At 37.2% G+C, this 20324-nt stretch overlaps 1 protein-coding gene across 2 annotated transcripts in view; it reads right to left on the bottom strand.

Annotated features, from left to right (window-relative positions):
* Window positions 1-20324, bottom strand: part of Tmem63 (transmembrane protein 63) — a 264066-nt gene that overhangs the window by 117519 nt on the left and 126223 nt on the right. For both annotated transcript variants that reach the window (XM_067151701.2, XM_067151702.2), the window contains exons 10-11: window positions 15138-15397; window positions 14439-14589 (exon numbers count right to left, since the gene is read on the bottom strand). In XM_067151701.2, coding sequence (XP_067007802.2) covers window positions 14439-14589; window positions 15138-15397 — 411 coding nt within the window. The remainder of the gene's footprint in view (window positions 1-14438; window positions 14590-15137; window positions 15398-20324) is intronic.

Below are 20324 nucleotides of genomic sequence, written 5' to 3' on the forward strand. Positions count from 1 at the left end.
GTTACTCATATCACGTAATTCGTTACATCTCATTAATTCCTCTGGTGAGGTTGACGTCAGGAAGGGCATATGGCCGTAAAAACTCGCTACGAAGATTCGACTCACTTCATACTCGATGCCGTAAAAGAAAGGGATAAGGGTATCGTATTATCATATAATTAAATATTGATACAAAAACTTAATGGCCTGTCATTTGTCTCTGTCAGTTCAGCAGTAGGCCTACCACACAGTAAACCTGATCACTGCTTTCATTTGAATTATTGCCTTGCGCCGCTAACTTCCCTGCCTTGCTACCGGCGTGTCGACATTCTAAGTGACGTCATCTTCACTGATATCTCTCGTCAGTCGCATCAGCTATGCTTCATTCTCTTTGAGCCATGCACTGCAATCACGAGGATAAGAGGTCCTGTCTTTCTGAACCTTTTACAAATAATTTCGTTCCCGACTATAGAGTCTAAACAGTGTAAATCTATTCCCAGATGGTCTCTGATATTCCCAGTTGGTGTATATGTAGCAAAAGCCACTCCTTCCGAATAAAGCCGTACTGCAGAAGGCATGCCAAACCATCAGCTGATAACTAGCGTATGTTACGAGTTGTACTTCTGAATGTAATACATAGTACGGTAACTGGAAACATTCTTTTGATAACTGTGGCTGTTGAAACACAGACTCGTATTTTGGAAGTATATTTCATGCTTGTTCTCTACATTTATCATATCAGGATTTGTGTAAACAGCTGTTCATGAGAAAAGACAGACCACATTGTTTAGGCTAGGTATATTATCGCCTTGATAGTGCCAAAAGTTCGATGGTAAAAATAAATAACAGGAAAATATACCGTATTTATGGATATCTACAGGTGTGGGCGTAATGCGTTTTATTATCATAATGTTTAATTTTGTACGTTCGTTGTCTTTTTTTATTAACACATACCATAGTATGTTTTGTTTGGCGTCTCTGAAAATCGTTTAAAGTACATGGGGACATAAAATTATTATTATTATTATTATTATTATTATTATTATTATTATTATTATTATTATTATTATTATTGTTAAGTATGTTGGCGAGTAAGACAATCGTTTTAATTGGATAGCTTTTATCACGTTTTAAACTTATTTCTCTCCAAATATATATCTATATTGGCCCAAGTTACGAGATATTAAACGACCACTTTGTTAATGATCTTGCCTGCTGTATAAATAGCAACAACCGCAAATATTTATCAACTAAAGTAAACTAGTTTCCTCATCCCGAGGTAGTACAGCTCTTTTTAAACACACCCCCAGTGGAGGGGAGTTACATGTACCGCTTTTACCACATATCAACCTTCGTGCCATTCGTAAATCTCTGGCAGTACGGTAGCGGGAATCAAAGTCAGACCCCCGAAAACAGCAACTAATTGTGCTAACCATTACGCTGGCAAACATTATTAACTACAAAACATAGACATACAGCATGACTGATGCATGCTTGCAATGCGTGCGTTGGACACGAAGCTAGGCCTATTCATCTATTTGTGTGACGTCAGAGCTGCAGTAGACCTACGCTACAGAGGCGGACATTTCTTAACTACGAAATACAGATGTACCGCATGGATTTGACGCGTTTTTGATTGCATAGGTCGTATGGACGGAACTATTCACAAATCTGTGCGATGTCATCAGAGCTGCAATAAGACTTGTACCCGCTTCGAAGCGGAATTGTCATCGTTCTCTGACGAATTACGTTTGGGGGTCTTATAGGCAAGATTTATTTTTTTCATTTTCTTCGTCTCAAAAAGCCAGGGGGGGATCTAATACGTGAGGGGGTCTAATACACGAGTAAATACGATAGTTTTCAATTCCTGAAAAGTTATGATTATTGTTACAAATGTATTCTGCAAAAGCTGAATATTTGTTGTACTTTATTGCCTTGAAATGTTCTTAACATCTGTGATTTAAGGCTCGGCCAGTCCTTCCTATATAAAACATTTTGCAGTCTATATACTCCCGAATTTGTGTAGAAGTCATTTTTGTTGATACTATGTGCATTATATGTATGTTCTGATATTTTATTTCTGGTTCGAAATACTGTTTTAAGTTGAAATTTCTTAAATATATTAGCGATTTTTGAAACTTGATTTCCGAAATGCATAAAAGTTACAAATTGAGTACGTTCAGAGGTTTCCTTTACTCTCTCATGGTTTTGAAATAAAATTTAGTGTGCTGATACGACTTTATATGATTAATTATAATAAGTACTACCATCAGCACAATTAATAAGATGGCTTTGATATTTTATAATGATTATAACCGTCACGTTGATGACAAGTTTTTAGCTCTCCCCAACCATATTTCAAATCTGCATTCGTGCTATAGAAATTGTTGTCATTCGGAAATTATTTCCGCCTTGTATTCAACTAGTACCTTCTACGTGGCTATGCTCACATTATTTATTTGATACCATCTTCGTCATTGTAACTATGCGATTATATTGCTTTAATGTTTTCTCTTCGAATCCTTAAACTTGGTCTGGTAAGATTCCGTGCCCTAAGTTGTAGTGTCACCTTGGGAGCGAGTCTCTCGCTCTCTCTTTGCACTCGGTGGGGCCATGCTAATTATAGGTGTGCCCCGCCATGAGTCATGCCTTGAGTAAGATGAAAGAAGGACATGTGTTTGCTCCGCTCCGGGATCTGGTTCCCATCTACAATATGGAGCCTGGATAGTTGTAATTTGTGTGAGGGCTCTGCCCTCGGAAATCTTAACTTATTGAAACTGATCGTCCTCTTACCTTCTTTTTAAACTTTTCTTCTGGATATGGTAAAACTACTAGTGCCTCTACGTGATTAGACTATGGTAACGTGTTTCTAAAGCTTGAACCAACATGTAAGTCTCTTCACAATTCAATTCCTTTTGGCCTCCGGATTCTATGGGAGATGATGTACCAAACTTCGGGTCTGAAGATTTTGGGTGTGTGAACTTCTAAAAGCGTCCATCTTCGCACTCTTAATTTTAGTTAGGGTATTCATTAAATCAGGTTTCTTCATTGTATCTTGATTATATCGCCTAACTGTTTCTGAAAAGTGAGGGTAGTGAATTTTAAGAAGGTTACTTGAGTTATGATTTCGCATTTCTTGTTTCGAAAGGGCAAATTGGTTTATACTTATCTAACGTTTCCGGTATGCATAATTGAAAAGGTAACTACCCTATTTATAAAATTATAGAGCACAAGAGGTTTCATCTGAATTTCAGTGAAATGTTTTTCTGTCACATTAATTTCTAATTCCTGTTAATTTTTTTTTTCTTGTAGCATTCTTATTTCATTATATTTTGGGGGTTTCTTTCCTCCTGTGTATGTACCATTGTTGTACTTGTTTTCATACAGGTGGTTGCTATGGACGTATGACGTGTTGACGTTACCATAGCAACCGGTGGGGTTGTTTATTATCATCATCATTATTATTATTATTATTATTATTATTATTATTATTATTATTATTATGGGGTGGCTCGCTGTCTTTGCGTTGGATTTTAATTATATGCGTTTGGTGGTCCCTACATTTCTGTGATGTATTAACTTGTTTTCCTTGCCTTTTCCTTCTTTATTTTCCTTTATTATTTTGTTGGGGTTGGTTTTAGTCTGCCCTCCTGTTGGGTTGTATGATTAATTGTTTTCCGGCAGTGAGAATGAACTGAATTCAAGTGGAATCTCTGTGATGGTTGTTGGTACTGTTCGAGTATAATAACAATAACAACAATAACAACAATAACAATAATAATAATAATAATAATAATAATAATAATAATAATGGAAGAAAATTAAACTGGTTGAAACTATGGAAGAGAATAACTTAAGCAAAAAGATGGTTTCAGGTGGATTGTAAAAAGTGGTTAGTAAGTGCACAAGTCTCACTGGATTGTTAAAAAATAGAAAATCTGTTATTTCATTCTCTTTTCTTTCGTTCGGCCGTATACCTTAAAATTTATGCTCAGTGTTTTTATTTGGTTTTAATTAGTTACGGTTTTATCTTGAGGGTGTTTGTTTCTTTAATTTTATACTAACTATGTCTCCTTTTTAGTTCTTATTTATTGAATAAATTAATATGTACCTTGTTCTCAATGAACCTCTTGTTTTCTTTAGTAGTGTTAATAACAACTTATTGCCATACCACGGGTTATTTTGGTTCACGGTGTCTGGGTAACTGATGGTTTTAACTAAAGTAGCAGTAAGTGTTTGATGTTAGAGTTATTTTTGCTGTTGCCTTTAATTTTCTTGCCTATGTTTAACTTCTATACAGGGCCTATACAGGAGAAGAAGCATGGGGAGATATCCGTGAGAGGCTTCAGTTGGAAAATAATTATATCGGCAGGACTGACCACAAATATAAAATTAGAAGGAATTTTAGCAGAAGCGATTGGGGTAAATTTTCATTCATTGGGAAGGGTGTGAAGGAGTGGAACAGTTTACCAGGGGTAGTGTTTGATCCTTTTCCAAAATCTGTACAGATATTCAAGAAGAGAATAAACAGCAACAGAGAAAATAAATGAAGTGTTAGAGGGCATTCGACCGCTGCAGGTTATTGTAAAAAAAAAAAAAAGTGTGTGAATAAATTAATTCCATCCCCTGGTCTAAGGAGTTTGGACAGCCAAAGTAGGGGACTGCCTGTAGGGGTGAAGTACAGTGGGGACTTCGAGGGCCCTGGGACCGCTACGGTAGCTGTGAAGGCCCTTCAGGAACTCTGAAAAGTGGTGGCAAAAGGGGCTCTGGTTAAGACGCAGCAGGTCGTTATGCTACTTAGGATCCAGAACGGGTAAAAAAAAAATAGTAAATAAATAAATGCAATGTAAATATTAATGTTATACCAGTTTTATAGTATCATTTGAAGCAATTCCACATACTGTATATCAGTTGACTATATTTGTAAGTAGTACAGGAGATATTATAATTAGAATTTTGTAAACAATATAAATTTATTAAGGATGAGCTGTGTGTTTAATAGAAAACATTGTTAGCGTAAATTGTATAATATTGTATTATAGGAAAAATTTTCTTCTCTTGTTAATTTAATGTTTAGTGCTTGACAATAATGTATTTTAGTGTACCATTTGCCACCGAGGTAGACGCCTCATTTGCAAATAAAGAGATTTTGATTTTGATTTTTTTTTTTATTCTGCTGCTGATAGTCGGTAAGGCAGTAGAATAACAGAAAATGGTGGCATATCTGAGTTTTACAGAGCCTCAGTTTTAATTTTTCTAAATAAATAAGTAAGAATACTTCTATGGGCCGGTTAGTGGACCGAGGAGAAGCACTGGTGCCAGGCGTGGTTATATAGTGTGGTTGCGTGTGAATAACCTGTGTACTGCACTCCAGTCTACAAGACCTTGCTCAAGACTAGCAACTCAGAATCGCTCATGCATTCTCACGTAACAGGTTGCTGCTATTCTATGCTAGAGTATTAAGCTGTCACTTTAAATTTTAAGAAACTTTTCTGATTTCTTCTAAGATTAAATTTATCCAAGACTAAATTCTAAATTCTAAAAGAATTAAATTATGTTACGTCCACCTATTCAATACATTTCTGCCATTTATTAAATGGCATGTTTAAAAGTTAAACGCCAGCTATATCGGAAAAACTGGGAAAAACTTTCATATCCGCTACAAAGAACACTTTAATGCAGCTAAATACAAAAGATTTTCCACTATGAGTGAACACTTGAAAGATCACAATCACTCATTCTCCACCATAGGTAAAGATCTAAATATCCTACATATAACCAAAAAGGGAACTTTATTACACATTTTGGAAAACACTTCTTTAAACTTTGAACGGAAATCAAATCCCATCTATAATCTTAATTAAATCCAAGAAAAAACAAAGATCCTGGTTGACACAATAATCGAGAAAGATTTTAAGCAAAGCTCAATTAAATCTGTCACAACACATATTACTGGTCCGTCCTCCCAAACTTCCACTGACTCTCCCTCCCCTCACCCACCGTTTCTCCCATCCAATGCAACATCAGAACAGTTGCCAGTCAGTGTGCAGGTCAATACTGACCCAACCTGAACTACACAAGCATAGGGCTGGAGGAAAGAGGATGTGAGTAATATTTATTTTATTTTATTTTTTTTTTTTTTTTATTTTTTTTATATACTCCTAGTACTATATTTAACCTCTACCTCATTTTCTGTTCTCATACTCTGCTTCTTATTTCCACTTTCAGGTCCTGACTCTACTTGTGTTCTCTGTGATGCAATACAACAGATCTTTTAAAACTTCACTCAGTTTTCCAGAAACATGACAGTTTAGAACAATATGTAACTGTCTTCACTAGTCTAAGTATTTCCTCCAGCCAACTAATATTGTACCAAATATGGTTGGACCCACACTATCAACTTATTTTGTTCAAGTTTGAATCCATGTACATTTGAACATAAACTCCCACTGCATTTATTGACTGTGTTTTATCTCAGATTTTTATGTTTCACTGTTTTTGTCATATGTCATCGTTCTTTGTTATTTTGCTGATGATGACCTCTAAGCCAGGTTGAAACATGTCCAAGGTATTTTATACAGCTATGTAACTTTTAAACAGACCATTTAATAAATGGCAGAAATGTACTGAATTTAGAATTTCGTCTCGGATATTCGAAGTCAATACGGAACCAGAATGAAGTTTATTACTTGATTTTTTCTTGCAAATCACTGATCAATGCAAGATAATTGTGCCCGAGGACAAATATCTTTTGACAATCGATGCAATAAAAGGATAGTTCAAGGAACGATAGATGTGGGGAAATTTAACATTGATTTATGTGGAACATTTTTGGGACCGAACAAATTGAACGATGAATAGGGAAAACTGACACAGGTGTAGAATAATATATTGGAAGTGGAAAGTGTTTGTAGAAGATTTTATTTGTAAATCTTTTTAAGTTGTACTTACTGTATGATCTGGAGTGTTGAGCTAGAATATTTTATTTGTATTCCATTCAGCTATCTAACCTGTACAGTCAACGATAAGATATCTATTAGGTTCAACCTTTTCAATACTAATCAGGTACGTGTTTATGTTATAAATACCTTTTATTCAACTTGGGGACAGGTTTCAACAAATATAATGTCATCATCAGCCATAAAATCACAAATATATAATGTGTCATGACACATGGTGTGAATTGTCAGTTACAGATTATGTCTTTGCTTATATATTTGTGATTTTATGGTTGATGACATATATGTCCAAACTGGTTTCCAAGTTGAATAAAAGGTATTTGTAACATAAAACACACCTAATTAGTACTGAAAATCATTGATCTCAGTTCAATACGGAAACATTAATGAAGTTCATATCTTTAAATAACCTATACAGTGTAAGAAATATTGTTCTACATAGGTTGGTTGTAACTAGTGGATTACATTTCTATATTTACAGGAACAGTTCAGAAAGTTCGTGACGCGAATTTTTGAACGGGATGTGTTGGCCTTTGTTAGTTATGCATTCTAGAAATATATTCTTCCTATTCTGGAGATGGAAGATTTGCGATCATATGTGTTCGAGAAAGTAATTTAAACATCGCGACCGAAGAAAGTGTTGTGATTGGTCAATCTGGGTAAGCTCCTGTGTTCTAATTGGCTACTCCAAGGCCAGATTTCCCTTTAAAAGGGGCTAAGCAGCATTTCGTGAGCGGTCTGAAGTCTCTGAGCCGTCTTGGTCTTGGCCTGCCGAAGTTTTGACGTCGTCAACGTCTCCTCGGTACCAGAATGGGCTGCCTTAGGGTAAGTGCTGTTGTTTTCTGTCCGGTTTTAAGTTCCATTTTGTTTCATTGGTGCAGCACAGGAGAATGCCCTAATCGCCACTATTATGTTGCTCAAACGTTTGAAAGGTTAGTTTAACTTCACTCTAATTTGTAAAAGCGTATTGTGTTTGCTCTTACCTTCAAGATTGTATTGCCAGCTTGGTTTGTAATTTGATGTATCGTATTTGCTTGACTCTTTGAACTTGTAGGAAGCGCTTGTCAAGGAATTTTTAACTTGTGTGTCTCTAAGAACATGTATCTATTTTGCATACTCTGTATCGGTATTTTCTGCTTTGACCGAAACTGTTCGTGATTTGTTTGTTTTTGTAAAAGTCCATTTTGTAAATAATATTTTGAGAATCAAAGATCACTGTTGATTTTTCCGAAAACCACACCCTAGACATCTCCATGCCCCTGGTAGGTTCCCACTACCGTCCCACGTTCCTTGTTTGTTATCGTCAAGTTGCCCTAACTGATATTTAATTCTGCTGTTTTTGCCACAGTTCATTACATAATTATGGTGTGTATAGTGTTTAGGTACTTGGAAGGATGATGATGATGATTATGACATAACCTCTCCTGCCCAAACGCCAACCTCACCTTCCCGAGATGAAAAAACCTGTTCCCAGCCCTGTTGACAGAGTCACGGCGGTATAACCGTTACATCCATTATGGAGGAAATGCTGTGATTTCAGCTAGTCCATTAGCTGAGAGGTGGCAGCCCCACCAATGGTCTTACTTCCTTCAGGCTAGCAACCCGTCGGAAGGACATTTGATTGCTTTCAAGTCTTGCAAAAAGTAAAATGCAAGACCGTAACGGGTCACATGGCCCAATACTTGGAAGGAAGATGATGATAGTGTTTAGGTACCTTGTAATTTGATTTACTTTCCTCCCTTTAACTGTGTTTGTGTAACCGCTGAAGTACCGGTTACAAAAACTATAGTTCTTGAAACAATACATCTACCTCCACAATCCTCTATTCACAACTAGCTTTGTGATTGTTTAGTTTCACACATCTTATATTTAAATCGTTAAAAACCGAGTTTTACCATGGTCATCTTGGTCTCCCTCCATTTCTCTCAGCCTCAATGGCCTCCCCCACTCACCTCGCATGACCACACCACCAAAGCTGATTAGTATGCACAGCTTCATCCATAAGAGTTAATTCCTAATACGAAATATAGTGAAACCTCGTTAGTGCGTTCCTCAGTCACAGGTTTTCCTGCTTAGCACTTTGTAAATTCAAAGTCCCGATTTTCATCGTATGAAATCTACGTAAGAACACCTCACTTATCGCGTCGTGAATTTTTGCTATTACCACTTAGTGAGATCATATTTTTCCTAGCCCTGAAAATGTTATTTGCCATCCCTTGTGAAATAAACGCGATTTTCAACTCAGGTAAGATCAGTCGCCGAAGTTGCATGATTATAGAAAAAGGCCTTCAATTCCTGAACTTCACAGGATAAGTCGCACGTTAGGGAAGCAACCCGTGAGCCTCGGGAATGTTCAGTTTTGCTTGCCGGTTAGCAGCGAGATTGCTGAATAACACAGTGAGTATATTTGTGCTTGTATTTCGCATTCCATTCAGAAGTTAGAAATTTATTTTGTGTTGAGTGGTACAGTGAAGTTTTGTTGTGTGATACAGTAGCCTATATCTGGATCAGGAACATAGCCATGTGAAATTGACTAGCCTGGTGCATATTTGTCCTGTGATAGCATAGTTATACATATGGAAAAAGTTGTGAAATTCCTTAGTAATGAAGACAAAATTACAATCTTTCAGAAAGTGGACTGTCATCCGCATCTAAGCGTGCAGAGGTCACGAATGTTCAACTCGCACCTTTGAGTTTCATTCGACTTGGTCGTTTTTTCAAAATGGCGGTCAAAATCATTCCTCCCGATTCCTCGCAGTCGCACAGCGTCGCGTGTAACCTCCAATTCATCATCTAACAAGGGGGCATTCCCTACTCGTCACCACTGATTTCGCTCAAATTTATAGAACATGCAGGGCTTGGCTAGAAATTAAAGCACCCGAAGTGGGAACTCCAGATGGCCAAGCGTATAGAAAATAAAAACAGAAATGTTGACGTGACTCTCGCACCGTATAAGCCACTTACATTAGTGCGGTCACTGAGCAGTAGTTGGCGTAGCGGTAAGGGCTCGGACTAGTAATTCGATTGGTCGTGGGTTCGACTCCCCGTGTCGAGAATATTTTTTCTCAATTTTTATATTGAACATTTATTTTAATTTATTTTATTTATTTATTTATTTATTTATTTATATGCAAAAGGCATATAGGACGTCATTTTTTAATGAACGCATAATTGTAGAAAATTTGGAGTTGCAAACTTTCCCGACGTGTTCAAACAGAAATTCTTCTTCTTTCTCCTTTATTGGCTACCTTTCCTCCTTGGGGAATGCGCCATAAACGTGAATAGTCGTTTTGCTGTAAGATTCGTTTTCACCTGACAAGTGAAGATTGCTCCTGGCGGCTGTACACAAACAATAGATTCTTGGTTCAGGTAGAAAAAAGTCTGACAATGAAATCGCAATTTTTTTACCTTTTCTATGCCTTTTGCATATAAATAAATAAATAAAATGAATTATTGACCTCTTTGCTTAATTGGAAAATGAATAATATAAAAGTTGAGAGGAAAAAAGACAGTCTCCATACGGGGAGTCGAGCCCACGACCATCGAATTGCAAGTCCGAGCTCTTACCGCTACGCCACAACTGCTCGGGGTGTGCACTAACATACTGCAAGTGGCTTATACGGTGCGAGAGCTGCGTCAACATTTTTATTTTTATTTTCTATACGCTTGGCCATCTGGAGATCCTACTTCGGGTACTTTCATTTCTAGCCAAGCCCTGTATGTTCTATAAATTTGAGCGAAATCTACTCTATTCGTCTTTATTCGTGGTGAAGTTAGGGCTCAAGGCCCTTTCTTACACTTAACCACAATATTTAAAATAATTAACATACATACAGTATAATATTTAATACAACAAATCTTTTAAAAATAATATAGTACTAATAGAAAACGATTACAGAACGTACAACATGACAATCTAAATGTACATGATAATAAATACAAAACTAACACTAGTGATAATAAGAGATGGAAACACAGTAAAAACCTATAACTAGCGAATATATTTCTAATTTTTATGAAAATATGCTCATTCATGCACTCATTCACACTACACACATCGAAAAGTCAGCTAGAAGTATTCAGAAAGTGATTTCGGCAATCCATCTTAAATCTCCTACGAGAACGCAAATCTCTAATGGTAGCAGGTAGGGTATTCCACAGCCTCGCGTCAGTGACTACAAAGGAGCGGTTGTAGGTCCTGGAGTGACTGAGAGATATTGTTAAACAGGAGCCAGATTGTGTATCGTGGTTATGATAGGAGGAGAGGTATTTAAATTTTGAGGAGAGATAATTTGGTACACCTGTGTTTAGAACTCCATGCAGAAGGGACATGTGGAGACTGCGACACTCATGAACACGAAGCCATGACAACTCCCTGTAATAAGGTGAAATGTGAGAACCATATCGCAGCTTAAATATGAATCGAATACAGGTGTTTAGACTCTGTTCAAGCATTTTGTTACTGTCATGAGATATGTCCATAAGTACAGTGTGGCAGTAGTCTAGAATTGGTAAGATTAGGGATTTTACCAGTTGTATTTTAAGATGTTTTGGAAATATAGTAGAGTAGCGTTTGAGAGGAAAAATGGATTTCTGCACTTTACGGCATGCATTTGTCACTTGTTCTGTCCAATTTAGTGTCTCAGTCGTAACGCCTAAGTTTCTTACTGACGTACAATAGGGCATGATAATATTATTTAAAATAATTGGGGGTACATGTCTACTTTTTAAAGAAGTTAAGGTTTCCTTTGGTACCAAATATAATAGCCTGAGTTTTGTTAGGATTTATTAACAAGCTGTTATTTTTTGCATAGTCATTCAGTCATCGTAAGTCAAAATTTACTCTGTCAATGGCTACATCTATGTCTTGTGGAAATGAGTGATAATAAATCTGAAGATCATCTGCATAGATATGGTACTTGCTATATTTCAATGCGTCCCCTATGTCGTTCACACTAACAAATAAAAGTGGGCCCAAAACCGACCCCTGCAGGACACCTTTAGATTTGTTGTGCCATCCTGAGTACATTGTTCCCACTGATACTCGTTGGCGACGGTCAGTAAAGTAGGAGCTAAAAAAAATTAAGAGCGGTCATATTAAAGTTGAGACTATGGAGTTTCAGCAGTAGTAACCCATGACGAGTAGGGAATGCCCCCTTGTAAGAGTGTGACCAGAAAATAATATTTAATAACCTACTGCTCTGAAATAAAAGGCTTTTTTTTTTTTTTACGTCGCACCGACACAGATAGGTCTTATGGCGACGGTGGGATAGGAGAGGGCTAGGAGTGGGAAGGAAGCAGTTGTGGCCTTAATTAAGGTACAGCCCCAGCATTTGCCTGGTGTGAAAATGGGAAACTACAGAAAACCATCTCCAGGGCTGCCAACAGGGGAGCTTGAACACACTATCTCCCGGATGCAAGCTCACAGATGCGCGCTCCTAGCCACATGACAAAGGCTTCTACTAACATTTGTTTTAGACAGAGTGATCTGCAATAATACTTCGATATTTTTATTGGCCGTCGTGCAAATGTTTTCGTACATCTTTGGTGTTTTCAACACCTTTTAGTGCACTTGTTATTTTATAAGCCCCAGCAGAAAAGGTTTTCATATTTGTTCTCATGTTTTTCACACCGTTGAATACTTTCCTCTCATCTTTAGAAATGGCAGATATGGTTTTCACTGTACCTACGGATACACGACATAAAATGCCCTCATGTCAGAAAAAAATCATATCTAGTATTTCCATATGCCTGTTGGATAGTTTACATTCATACAGTATATTCAGTAGTACATTTTCATGCTTAACCCTTTTGCACTCAGCACGCCGATCTATCAGCACGAGAGGTTATGGCGAGAAAGCTCACGGCGCCGACACATCGCCTCTGTCCTATTTAGTGATTTTGGGCATTTGCATGTCTGTTAAATGGTAACAGTTGATCGTGACAGTAACTTAAAGCATTGAATTTGTGTTTTACTCTACAGATATATCCACCAACCCCACAAAATATTTTCATTTTCGACGAATGAAATCTGTTCATAGTGAATGTTTATGTTCTGGTTATTCAAAGTTTTTATTGTGTGGATCTGTTTTGGTTGGCTTATGAATACAACAATTTGATCTTATCATCACTTTAGTTTTAGAGTTTATTTTGTTTCTTTGGTATATCGTGTGTTCGCTGCACTTCGAACTATAATTTTACTTGTTCTCATTACTTCGTTGTTGCACATGCTTGTGTCATCTTTTTATCGTAATGGCTAGGCCATATTCAAGGCCGAATGAGGCCGATATCCTTGAATTTTCAGATGATTTAGGCAGTAATAATGACCTCCTTTTGCCGAAAGTGATTCCCGTTACTTGGGAAGTGACACAGTCACAGCTGCTCACCGTGCATCGGACTGCGAGTACCTGACATTGATGACAGTTACGTGTACAGTGAATAACTTTGTGCACACACATCACATTGACATCAAATTATTCAGAATACAATGTTCTCTCAGGTCTAAGAGTAAAGAAGAAAGATGCAATAGTGTCTGATCTTTCTATCATTGAAAACCATAATTTATTTTTTTAAATATATTTTCAAAGTTTAATAATTTTTTTTGGCTTTACCAATGCTATGTCCAAGGTATATTCATTTCTGAAATACTCCTAGTTTCCTGTATTAGTGAGATTCATTTTATTTTGATATGTGTTAAACTGTATACGGGTTGATGTTTTGTAATTTGGTTGGAAAATCACAGAAATTAGTCTGAGCTTCTTCGAGCAAACCCCTGCATATAGACTGAGTGCGAAAGGGTCAACACCTTAATTTTTGTTGGCCCCTGCAGAAACATCTTAACAAGGTTTTACTGTATATTCATGTTAGTGATAGTGGTGGTGATCATTGTTTTAAGGGGAAGTACATCTAGACAATATAAACCTTCTAATGTTACTTAACCATGATTACACCTTTTATAAGAGAAATATTAAAGAATGACCTCTGTAATCATACTTGATGAACATGATGTCCAGAAGCATTATACTGATTGGTAATGGAGAATTTAATTATGCAGAATTATGATGCACCATAATTTCCGGAATGAGGAAGGTTTCAAAGAGTATCGAACTTCTTGAATACGTTTTGGACCATATTCAATTTATAGCAAGGTGAAAGAGTAATATTCTTATAGGGATCAATTTTCTTAGCTCTAACTTCAACATTCCACCCAATCGTCTACAATTCACTTAAGAGCAACATTTCTTTTTAAAAAGATGTGGCCTATAATGAGTAAATATGGAAAATAGAGTGTTCAGGTTATGATCCCAACTGTACACAACTACTACCAGTCCTAAGACATGCATGAATGTCAGAATTATGCCAAATAAATCTAGATTGTGCACCTGGTTATAGTTTGCAGATATTACACTTGTATAATACATCTGATATATAAACTGGAGATGAAAATTACTTCATAATTTAAATCATCATACAGTTCAATGAACATGCAATTAAACTTACCATGTTCTGAAGCTGATGAGAGAGCTGCAAATTATCAAGCATGTTGATAACGATGGCTGGAGTGGTGAGAAAGAACAACACAATAAACACAAACAGGTTTACAAGGACTGCCCGTAAGTACCAGAACTTTGATGGTAGAGAGAGGTTTTCCCTGTAAAATAACAAACATATTTTAATGTCCCTTTGGAACCAGAAAAATTCCAATCTTTTGGGCAAAACTCTAAACACCAATAATATAAACTACCATCTTTCATAATTTATACACTCTGGTGATGAAACCCTAGGTACAGAATAAATAATATCCTTAACATTCCCAAGTTCAAATACCAAAATACGTTTAAAGAATGAAATTTGATGAGAGTTGCCAAATGTTCTAGATTCCCTAAGACAATTTCCATAAATTACAAGTGACACCAATGTGTCATAGATAGTTCCTAAGACATTTTTAGCCAATGTTTATAACATCACTTGTTACTATAATACACCTTTTCGCTAAATCAAGATAACCAAAATACAGTACAGCACAATTTTTTTCTGCTTCCTGTTTGTGTTAAATGTGCTATTGTTGTACAGAAAGGTCATCAATATATTGCCCTCCTAGCATGATTTTCCCAATTTCAATCTCTGATATCTGTAAGTCCAGGGCAGATCCTGGATTGAACTCCAACAGTATAATCTGTTAGAAAGTATATAACTAACCAGAAGATATCTCTTGGTGTAGGAGCAAACGTCACCCGCCACTGGTGAGGTTCCAGCTGCCGGCTAAGGCTCGAACTTGGAGGGTTGTGTGAACACTTGCAGGTTGGCTGGTGGTCTGAGTACACTTTCTGAGCAGCACTCACTGATACAAGAGTTACAAATGCAATACCCAGAGGCCTCTTCAGCGCTGCAGCTCTCTCGCTATCTACTTCAGTGTTTATTCGAGATTCCTCCTCTGCATAGTATTCCAAAGCATCCACCTGAGAAACAAATTACAAGTGACACCAATGTGTCATAGATAGTTCCTGAAAAGAAGTGAGCCTTGTACTACTTTTAATAAGGATTGACACAATATATAAAAACACCATACAAAAGGAATGGGTTTATAACAATTGGGAGATTGATCTATCTTATCTATCGTGTTAGATGTACTAAAATTGGCTACATATAAAAGACAAAATTTACAACAAAGACATACATATTAATAACAAAACATAAATGGAAGAAAGAAAGAAAGAAAGAAAGAAAGAAAGAAAGAAAGAAAGAAAGCCTAAGGTGGTAGATTTGAGCAGTGTAGGCGACTTGTATCAAGCATAGCACTTGGAGAAGTAGAAGAAGAAACTGTGTTGGACTGCTGACTCCTTAATAAGAGACCTGCCTTCAAAGGTGTTCCATTGATCTTGATTGACTGATTCCAACAGAAGGAATCTAACAAGGAAGACAAACACAGTGAATGAACAATCTTCTATCAATCACTACTGATCTGAATTTAGGGCAGACATCCAGGTGGCAGATTCCCGATCTGTTTTTTTTTCCCTAGCCTTTTCTTAAATGATCACAAAGAAATTGGAAATTTATTGAACATCTCCCTTGGTAAGTTTTTCCAATCCCTAATTCCCCTTCCTAAAAAACTACATTTGCCCCAATTTGTCCTCTTAAATTCCAGCTCTCATATTCCTCTTCATATTGTGATCTTTCCTACTTTTAAAGACACCACTCAAACTTATTTGTCTACTGATGTCATTCCACGCTATCGTTCCATTGACAGCTCGGAACATACCATTTATTAACAACAATTATAACAGGAGATTATTTATTGCCCACCTATTCAATACTATCCACCTTTCGGTAGTTACAGTTTCATATAATTATATCTCTTTATGGGACACGTTTTGCTCACTTAACGAGCATCTTCAGCCTTAACCTTAAAATGATAACCTTGAACGATAGTGAACATATTACAAAGTCGATTGTCAGTATTGAAATTACCATAGTCTCTAAAACGAACTCACATTACATCTAAAAAAAGACAACACTAAACACTTCTTAAAACGTGATAACATGAGTGATTAAAATTATCACATTGTCAAACCAAAGCCTTGTGTCTGAAACAATAATAGATCTTCATCCTACAGACAGTAGCAAGTTTCTTTAATCTTAAACAGCTCCAAGGTAAACTCCAATCTTAGATTCACAATTAAGTAAACTTACGGAAAACAAAAATTATATGACGTAGTATATCTGAGATATGTGTATTAAAACAGAATGTCATCATGATGAACTGTGAATACACTAGAATTCATATTGCCTTACGACACAACAGGCAAAACGTAGAATACGTGCGGAAGCCAAAAGTAGGACCAGTTGAAGTTGCTGTCAAACTTATTTTCAATGTGGATAATAAGTTGTGTTACGCAGTTTACGAAGTATATAGCTTCGTGCTTGACCTTCGACTAAGTTAAACGGATTGTGGGATCTGTAATAAAAAAAGAAAACTTAATGTTATGGATATGTGAGAGTTCTCCTAAGTGACCAAAATTTAATTTAAATAGGTACTTACTTGTTATTCAAGATGTTAGGTACGTCCTACCGGTCCGGAGTTGTTAACGTGTCTGTCAGTGCGACTACTTGTATTGTATCTGTGTGGCAGAGGTGGTGGGAAACCTGGAGGGGGAGCGGAGGTAGGCGGACCCTTTTGAGTCATTGCCGGTATAGGAGGGGTATTCTTACGAGTGACAGGAGCATGCTTAACGTTTGAAAGAGGGGCAGAAGCCTTTGTACTTAACAACTTAAACATCTTTTGGATTCCTTTCTGACCTGATTTAACTGTATTTAATAATTCGGGCGTTAATTCATGTAATGGACTTCTGACTTCCATAATGTTATTGAGGTTTTGATTTTTATTGTAATTCTGGTCCAAAAATATGTACAGGCTTTCTAGTTCATTACCTTTCCCCATACTCTTAATTATCGTCAAATCTTTTTCTATGGAAGTTATTTATTTAGCGTATGATGAATACAATATTATTTACAATATATACAACTACCATCTCAAGCTCGTAACTAAAGTTCCATGTCAAAATTTAATAGCCAGAGAAGAGCTTCGTTTGAGACACAGTTTAAGTCCTCAATAGAGCCTCTGTAACTACGCAAAGGACACTCAAATGCAAGGTGTTCCACTGTCTGCTCCCCTTGTCCGCAGTCACATTGCGGTGATGTCTTCCATCCCCATTTGAAGAGAGTGGCTCCACATCTACCTTGGCCGGTCCTAATTCGATTTAGCATCCTCCACTGCCGTCTGGGAAGAGAAAAACCATCTGGGCACTTGCATGGGTTCTCAATGATGTGGTAATGCGGATTGCTGTTGCCATTGTTCTTTCCAGGCGTCCGATACATTAAAGGAGGTGTCCTGTAAATTCATTGCAGTACGCCAAGAAGGGTGTCTGGATTTCAGTCGTTTAGCTGGGGAAGCTGCTATGTCAGAATGAATAGGAAGGTGAGGATTGTTTTCAATTTTCTTCCACAAGTTAAGCAGTGACTGTGATCTTCTTAGGGATGGAGGTGGTATGTGGCTTAGGGTGGGAAGCCAGTGTGTATTAGTTGGTCGGATGCATCCTGTAATGATACGCATTGCTTGGTTCAGCTGGGTGTCTACTAATCCAGTGTGAGCACTGTTAAGCCAGGTAGAGCAGCAATATTCAGCGACGGAATAAGAGAGTGCAAGAGCAGTGGATCTCAGGACTTGGGCATTAGCACCCCAGGATGTACCTGCCAGCTTTTGGAGGATGTTATTTCTGGTCTTGATCTTGGCTGACACATTATACAGGTGATTCTTGTAGGTCAAGGACCTGTCCAGGGTGACTCCCAGGTATTTTGGGTTACTACAATACTGTAGATTCTCTCCTTTGAATGGTATGGTTGGTTTGTACCCAGCACTTCTATTCCGCAAATGGAAGGTAGACACAACAGTTTTCTTGGGGTTTGGTCTAAGGTTGTTGTGATAAAAGTAACTGTCTAGAATCTTTAAGTCTGATGTAAGCGTCGACTCAGACTCATCGAAGCGTTGATGTTGGGCAACCAATGCGATGTCATCTGCGTAGATGAATTTTCTGGATTTAGTTACAGGAAGGTCATGTGTGTACAGGTTGAATAGAAGAGGGGCCAATACAGAGCCCTGAGGGAGTCCGCCATTTATCTTATGTACTTTACTTCTGGAGTCTTCGGAAAAAATCTGGAAGTACCTATTACTCAGCATGTTACTGAGTAATGTGGAGAGTTTCAGACAAGGGATGATGCTGATAAATTTGAGAAGGAGCTTATCTTGCCACACGGTGTCATATGCAGCTGTCAGATCTAAGAAGACGGCCGTGCTTACCATTTTGTTCTCAAATCCATTTTCAATATGGGTAACTAGTGCTAAAACCTGTTCTTCACATCCTCGTCCAGGTCTAAATCCAGCTTGCTCGACTGGAATATGCTGGTTTATTGTCGCAAAAATCCTGTTATATATCAGCCTTTCCATAAGCTTCATTGTAACACTGAGTAGTGCTATTGGCCGGTAACTCTCAACTTTTGTTGGGTCCTTAGATGTTTTCAATACAGCTATTATTTTTGTTTTTTTGAAGACTGAAGGTAGGTTACCTGTCTCTAGTATGTTTGTGAAGAAGTTAGTAAGCCATTTAGCAGCAGCTGGTCCAAGATGAAGAAGGAACTCTGGATATATACCATCAGCGCCTGCCACTTTGCCAGGTTTTAGACTTTCTAAGGCCTGCTTAGTTTCTTGTAGTTGAAATGGGGCAGAGAATTCAGAGGATCGTAGAGCCGAATGTTTCTTTTCCTTCAGGAGGTGCTTTACGTGCCTTCTATGATGCTTTTCAACTGAGACCTTTGAGGTACAGATCATATGCTTGGCCATGTCGTCTAGACTGATGCTTGTTTTCGGTCTAATTTTGCTATTTGGTGTGTCCAATTTCCACTGTTGCTCATGTCCGTAGGTTTAACCTTAAATTACCCTACACATGTCCCCCGGGTGGTGCTAAGTGAGCAACATCAGAATAAGATGAGACCGAACTGTCGTATACGACCTCCCGGTCAAGGAAAATGGAGAAGAATCTATGGAAGTAAAATGGTGTCCTGTCTCCCTCATGTGTATACTCATTGCTGAGTATTTATTATGCTTTTCTGCGTTAAAGTACTCCATATACCTTGTAAAAAAGCTTCTCCCAGTTTGCCCAATATATGAAAATCCACATTCTGAGCAGGTTAATCTATAAACTCCTGATCCCGAGTAACCATGGTTTCCCTGATTAACTTTACTATGATTAAAAAATACACTCTGGTTTTTATTAGTTGTTCCAAAGGCTATGTTCATATCATGTTTTTTGAACGTATTCGTAATTTGGTGAATCATCGGGTTATTATACGTAAATGTGGCATATTTGGTTTTTTTGGTTCTGCCTGGTGTCAGATTTGTAAACAAGTTATTTCTAATTTTATTAATTAGTCTGTTGACCATCTTAACTTTAAATCCATTCAATTTGGCTAGACTCCTTATGTAATTTAATTCTGTCTTCAATTTACTAGGGGAGAGCAGAATTCTCAAAGCTCCATGAATCAAACTATGTTTTTGTTTTTGTGAACTGGGGTGGAATGACTAATTGTTTATGGTTATTGGAGCCTGTGTAGGTTTCCTATATATTTGAAATTCAAAAGTTTTATTTAATGTTGTAAGCGTTATGTGCAAAAAATTCATCAAAGAGATTTGTAGTCTTTAGTAAATTTCAAGTTGGGTTCAATCCTATTTAAACTTCCCAGATTTCCATGCAAATGCATGTTTTTAAATAAGCTGGTTACAGTTCTCAAACTTTGCACATATTCATTTTATGGCTTAACGACTCCAAATAACCG

The sequence above is a fragment of the Anabrus simplex genome, chromosome 7 (genome assembly GCF_040414725.1).
Source record: "Anabrus simplex isolate iqAnaSimp1 chromosome 7, ASM4041472v1, whole genome shotgun sequence".
In the NCBI taxonomy this organism is placed as follows: Eukaryota; Metazoa; Arthropoda; class Insecta; order Orthoptera; family Tettigoniidae; genus Anabrus; species Anabrus simplex.